The 7201-nt window shown below is 34.9% G+C and overlaps 1 protein-coding gene across 2 annotated transcripts; it reads left to right on the top strand.

Annotated features, from left to right (window-relative positions):
- LOC121052605 (serum response factor homolog B-like) lies at nucleotides 1-6528 on the top strand. Of its 2 annotated transcripts, XR_005809606.1 has the most exons (3): nucleotides 1-995; nucleotides 4886-5391; nucleotides 5572-6528. XR_005809606.1 is itself a non-coding variant. In XM_040517945.1 (2 exons), exons 1-2 carry the CDS (start codon nucleotides 643-645, stop codon nucleotides 5148-5150), a joined length of 618 nt encoding a protein of 205 aa, XP_040373879.1. In that variant the 5' UTR covers nucleotides 1-642; the 3' UTR covers nucleotides 5151-6528. The 2 variants fall into 2 exon arrangements, 1 of the variants encoding a protein (XP_040373879.1); XM_040517945.1 differs by having other exon boundaries at nucleotides 4886-6528.
- Nucleotides 6529-7201: the final 673 nt, after the last annotated feature.

The raw sequence follows: 7201 nt of genomic DNA, 5'->3' as shown, positions 1-7201 counted from the left end.
CGGATTCTCAATACTAAGCTTTCACAGCTCTATCTTGTGTTCACAACTCTTTGCTTTCATTTGTCTTCTTCTTCGATCCCTCAGTCTCTTCTTCTTCGATCTCTCTGGTTTCTTCAAGATTCAAGATCTGACATTTCTGCAACAATGGTGGCCACAACTACAGTCTCTCTTCTCACCAATCTCTCCAATATAATCTCTGTGAAGCTCGATGACAACAACTATCCTACATGGCATTTTCAAATGCACTCTCTGCTACGAGGCCATGGTCTGCTCAAGTTTGTGGATGGATATCACTCTTGTCCATCTCAGTTTTCCATCTCTAATGATGGTCATCTCACGCCAAATCCGACAGAGGATCTTGAAGAATGGCTTGAGTAAGATTGCAATCTCATCTCCTTAATTACTGCTACTCTATCTCTTGAAGCACTCTCTGATGTTGTTGGTTACAACTCGGCCTTGGAGGTATGGACCACTCTCAAAGATAGATATGCAACAGTGTCTAGATCTAATGTGCTCCAATTGAAATCTACTTTGCAATCTATTGAGAAAGGTTTAGATAGTATTGACAAGTATCTACTTAAGGTCAAGAATGCAAGGGATCAACTTTCTGCTATAGGTGTTAAGATTCTTGATGAAGATATTATGATACTCATACTTAAGCGTTTACCATCTGAGTTTAGTACAGTTAGAATGATGATTAAAGCCAAGCATGCCCCAATCTCTATGTTTGAGCTTCGATCCTTGCTTCTTGCTTCTGAATCTGGACTAGAAAATGAGTCAAAGTCACTTGTTATGCCATCTATGACTGCCATGGTAGCCAAGAATGCTTCTTGTTCATTTGAGTCTCAGGACACTAAGGGAGTTTTGCCTACACCAAACTATCATAGCTATAATGGCCTTACTACTTTTCATAATGGTCACAATGGCTCAAGAAACAATGGTGGCAACTATGGAGGATTCAGGAACAACAATGGGGGAAATAATGGAGGATGCAGGTGTAATAACCCGAACTTTTAGGAATAATTATATTGCATTTTTTTATGATCTCGACAGTTCATATATCTTAGAAAACATTTTTTTTTTGTGAAGATTTTGATAATTCAAAAAGCTCATCTCATGACTTTCTAACTCATGAGTTTATTACGAAAATTCCTTTTTGAGTGTTGGATCATCTCAACATTTATAATTCATGTAGATGCCTATAGATTACACTTCTCTAAATCATTTCAATTCCTAAGCATTTTAATTTGAGTTGATTAGTTTTACTCATTTTGAAATTAAATCTTAGAACCAAATGACAAGCTTTACATGCATTTTTGAAGAACATAAAAAGAAAGTGATGATGACTTTGTGATATAAGCAGCTTCTAGCAGCTGATCTCATCATCTCTAACACATAAAAATCTAGCCTAAAAGTTTTTGTTTATTCACTTGGAGCTTAACTACACTCCTATTCACCAAGGGTAAGTAGCTAGCTTAGAAACTAACTTGAGTAAGGTTAGAGGTTGTTTTGGGTCTATAAAAGAGCACTACTACTTGCTCTAACTTCATCCCATTCTCATTCATATAGGAATTTCACTTAGAAACTCATTGGAAAGAAAGAAATCTTTAGTTAAAGAAAGTTAGCTTAAGCTCCTAGGTTCTTTAAGTTGTGAAGCTCAATTTCGTGGCTAAGCCTTCAATTACCTGTTGATCACTTCAAAAGATATTCATGTAAGTATATGAAAACTCTCTTATAGTCTTTTGCCTGAAATTCTGATCAATTTGAAGAACCAAGAATAAAATGGTGTAAAAACGTCACTGCTGCATAATCTAATTTTTCGTGCATAAAACTTATGTATTTTCTGTTGAAAGTTATGCTACCTTAATCTACATGAAAAATGGCTCATTTTGGGATTTTGAATCACTGAAAAAGGTTAAGAAACGAAGAAGTTATGGTTAAAAGAAAATTGTTACTTTCCATTTTTTTTCCAGAATCCGGCAGCTTTTTCCAGAAACCGGTGAGTTCATGCATTTTCCGGCTGCCGGAAATACTAAAATTCTGGTCTTACTCTTGTTTTATCTAATCAAGTTCATATAGATGATTTCTAATTGATTTTGTATCTTAATTTTACATTTTAAATGATTTTTAAAGCATTAAACAATGAATCTTTCAAAACTTTTAAAGATTTTTAAAGCATTAAACAATGATTTATAATTCATGTAGATGCCTATAGATTACACTTCTCTAAATCATTTCAATTCCTAAGCATTTTAATTTGAGTTGATTAGTTTTACTCATTTTGAAATTAAATCTTAGAACCAAATGACAAGCTTTACATGCATTTTTGAAGAACATAAAAAGAAAGTGATGATGACTTTGTGATATAAGCAGCTTCTAGCAGCTGATCTCATCATCTCTAACACATAAAAATCTAGCCTAAAAGTTTTGTTTATTCACTTGGAGCTTAACTACACTCCTATTCACCAAGGGTAAGTAGCTAGCTTAGAAACTAACTTGAGTAAGGTTAGAGGTTGTTTTGGGTCTATAAAAGAGCACTACTACTTGCTCTAACTTCATCCCATTCTCATTCATATAGGAATTTCACTTAGAAACTCATTGGAAAGAAAGAAATCTTTAGTTAAAGAAAGTTAGCTTAAGCTCCTAGGTTCTTTAAGTTGTGAAGCTCAATTTCGTGGCTAAGCCTTCAATTACCTGTTGATCACTTCAAAAGATATTCATGTAAGTATATGAAAACTCTCTTATAGTCTTTTGCCTGAAATTCTGATCAATTTGAAGAACCAAGAATAAAATGGTGTAAAAACGTCACTGCTGCATAATCTAATTTTTCGTGCATAAAACTTATGTATTTTCTGTTGAAAGTTATGCTACCTTAATCTACATGAAAAATGGCTCATTTTGGGATTTTGAATCACTGAAAAAGGTTAAGAAACGAAGAAGTTATGGTTAAAAGAAAATTGTTACTTTCCATTTTTTTTCCAGAATCCGGCAGCTTTTTCCAGAAACCGGTGAGTTCATGCATTTTCCGGCTGCCGGAAATACTAAAATTCTGGTCTTACTCTTGTTTTATCTAATCAAGTTCATATAGATGATTTCTAATTGATTTTGTATCTTAATTTTACATTTTAAATGATTTTTAAAGCATTAAACAATGAATCTTTCAAAACTTTTCCGGTCGGTTTCACCGGAAAACTCATATGATGTTCATAACTTCAAACTATCATATCTCACTCATTTCTTATCCGTTTTCAATGTTCTTTATATCAAAACGAAGCTTATAATCTGAACTTTAAATCTGGAGAGTATCAAGAGCAGTAGTCAAAACTACAGGACGAATTAATATATGAAATTAAGGTTAAAGTAAAGAGTGACGATTATTGTACTGTTCTGGAAAATCTTCATTTTTGGACTTGGACACATTGCACATGTTTACATGGACAGTATTATTGAATTCCTTGTGAAAAACCCTTTGAAATGGTGTACTCATTTGACTAATTCGGACTTGTGATGGACAACATAACACATCTTGAAGTTTGATGACTCTAATCGGAGAAACATGAACATGGTTGATGAACTTCAATGGATTTGGACATAAGGACTGAAATACTAACTATAATATAATTTTGTTTAATTGTTTATAGTTACTTATTTAATGTTTGTGCTTTATTATTACCTATTTTACTTGATTTCAATTATGTATAAGCTTCTTTTTAATTATGTTGTTTGCTAGTGAATTTACTTATTTGTGATATACAATTATGTTATACATGTTTTCATATGAGATTATTCCTAAGTATATGTATCTATATGTGTGTGTACATATACATGTATTACGATCTATAATTCATAAAGATTGTATTTTGTGAATTTGATTATCTCTGGAAAATATAATTATGAAGCCAGGTGATTACAACAACCCCGTGCTTAAGTGAATTACTGGTAAATGTGCTTCGTGGTTGTTAAGCTGTGGGCCCTAGTCCCTTCAGATAGTGCACTATTATACTCTTAGGAATGGTGCTTACTTTGAGTATACATGCCTTGGTAGTGTCCTTGGTATGCTGCGGCTTACCCGTACTTTGGGAATAGTACGTTGGTCCCTAGTACGTGGATTTATGATTTGATACCAGTCAACCTGGTTGTCCCATGCTTTGGGAATAGTACGTCGGTCCCTAGCATGTGGATTTGTGATTTGTTACCAGTTAATCCAAAAATTCACTAAAAAGACTTATGTTATGTTGATCAAATATCTATCTATGATATATTTTGAATATGTGAAGGTGTTAGTGAAATTGATCAAATATCTGTCTGCGATATATATTATCAATATGTTATGGTGCTAAGTGAAAAGAGAATCAAGCATGTATTGCTTAAAGTTTATTTCACATGTTAATGATGCATTACTTGTCGATTCAATAAGGTGATGGTACGATGATATTAGTATTTATTACAAAGTGCATTGACAGAAGACTGCCGATCATTTTTACTTTGTTATTCAACTTGCATCATTTTGTAAGGCAAATTAATATAAGATTGTGGTATATGTACTTACTGGGCTTGTGTTGCTCATGATGCTACACCTTCTTGTTTTCAGGTATTGAGTAGATGCTTGGGGAAACGGGATGAACCTACTAGATAAAATAATATTTTTCTACTACTATTTCTAGTGAATACCTGTACTGATTCGAATTTTGCTTAACTTTGGTTTTGTAAATATATTACCGATATTTGTTTTCTAATAAAAGTACTATTCAAACATGTATATAATTTCTTTTACTTCTTGTTGATTTATTCAAGAAGAAAATTTTATTTGTTTTGACTCACGTCACAAATTCACGAGCCATATTTCAGTACAATATTGGCCTTGGAATTGGGGGCGTGACATCAGGAACAACAATGGTGGCAATTATGGAGGATTCAAGAACAACAATGGGGGAAACAACTCTAGTGGGTGGAATAATGCTTACAAAGGAAATAATGGCACCAGAAACTTTGGTAACAAACTAACAAATGGCTTTCAAAGGCTTAGCTATGGTGGATTTAGACCAACAATCATGTGTCAAATATGTGACAAGCCAGGGCATTCTGCTCAAATTTGTTGGCATCTTAGCAAAGTTCAAGGCAATGTAGAATCTCTTTCATTCATTGAGTGACAACTCTGTGGAAATCTTGGTCACTCAGCTGCTGAATGCAATCAAAGGCAATAGTTTGCCAGTCTTCAAAGGCAGCACACAACCATGACAGCCTCACTTCAACACACTCCTGCCACTCCAACTCATGAAGTTTGGATTACTGATTCAGGAGCTTCCTCACACTTGACATCTGATGTTCAAACACTTAATAATGTCACAACCTATGCAGATGGTGATCATGTTCAGATAGGAAATGGTGCAGGTTTGAAAATCAAGCACATTGGAAATGGCTCTATTTTCCTTAACAAGCATGTTGTTCTTGCATTGAAGAAAATCTTACATGCATGTTCCAAAACTTGCAGCACAACTCTTATCTGTTTATCAATTATGTAAAGATAACAACTGCAAAATGATATTTGATGAGTTTTGCTTTTTTATACAGGACAAGGTGATAGGCAAGGTGCTGTTCAGGGGCCTTAGTGAGAATGGTCTTTACCCAATTCTAGTTTCCATCTCCAGAAACTTGTTTAATAATCCATCTTCAGCCTCAAGCACAGCCTTTCCTGGTTCAAAAGTTTCTCAGTCATTATGGCATAGAAGACTAGGTCATCCATCCAATGACATTACTTCCTCAATGTTAGCTAAGTCCAATGTTAGTTCATCTCCTAATTTCTCTAGCAGTATATGTCACTCATGTTTTGCTGGTAAATTTACAAAATTGCCTGTTCCAAAGTCTAGCACTAGATCATCAGTTCCATTTCATATAGTCCACTCTGATGTATGGGGGGCATCTCCTCATGTTTCCATAGAAGGTTAGAAATACTATCTCACCCTCATACATGATTGTATTAGATTCTGTTTGATCTTTCCATTACAAAATAAATCAGAAGTTTGATCTTTGATTATTCTCTTTCACTCATCTGTTTCTACTCAATATTCTGCTTCTCTTAAAATTTTGCAAACTGATGGTGGTGGTTAATATATGAGTTACAGACTTCAAACATTCCTAATTTCAAATGGCATTATTCATCAAAAATCATGTCCATACACACCTCAACAAAATGGCCTAGCTGAAAGGAAAAATCGACAAATTGTTGAAACTGCTTTTACACTCCTTCATCAAGCATTTCTACCTCCCAAATTTTGGTTCCATGCTTGTTCCATAGCAGTGTTTCTCATTAACAAAATGCCTTCTCCAACACTCTCTATGTCTTCACCATTTGAGTTACTGCATTCTAAACCTCCTTCACTTGAATCACTAAAAGTTTTTGGATGTGTCTGTTTTCCACTCATTGAACCCTATAACTCCAATATGCTTCAAGTAAAAACTGTCCAATGCATCTTTTTAGGCTATTCACCAGGATACAAGGGTTTCATTTGCTTTAATCCTTCAAACTCCAAGTTCATTATCTCCAGACATGTTATTTTTGATGAACAGGCTTTCCCACATCAGTTTATACAGTCTAGTACATCAACTCCTTCTACTCAAAATCCAAACTCTTGTTCTCCATTTCTTCTTAGACTACCCTGCAAGCCTAATACATCCACACAACACCATGCCTCACCTGTCCTGCCACCTCCAACAACTCACACCTCAACAAGTCCTGCTCCTGCAAATGCTACTGAAGATGATCCTGTAGATGCTACTATTTCCTCTTCATTTTCTGCTACTCCTGTGATTCAGGAGACTTCTACACCTGCTCCTACTCCTGCTAGTATGAGTAATGCACCAAGCACATCTATTGATCCTATATTACATCCTGGAGAGGTCTCCATTCCCATATCTGACATTGAAATAATCTTGGATCCTCATTCTGCTGCAAATGTTCATCATATCCAACCTCAGTCCACAACCACATCAGTTCTCAATACTCATAATATGATAACCAGAAGCAAGAATGGTATATGCAAAAAGAAGGCTTTTGTTGCCTCCATCAATCCTTCTCCTGAAATTGTTGAGCTTCAATCCTACAAGAAAGCCATGATGATTCCAGTTTGGAAAGAAGCCATGAAAGAGGAATTTAATGCTTTAGTCAAACAGGGAACTTGGACCTTGGTACCTCCTCATCCTG

The sequence above is a fragment of the Rosa chinensis genome, chromosome 4, assembly GCF_002994745.2.
Source record: "Rosa chinensis cultivar Old Blush chromosome 4, RchiOBHm-V2, whole genome shotgun sequence".
Classification (NCBI taxonomy): domain Eukaryota; kingdom Viridiplantae; phylum Streptophyta; class Magnoliopsida; order Rosales; family Rosaceae; genus Rosa; species Rosa chinensis.
This window is presented reverse-complemented; position numbering and strand designations above follow the sequence as displayed.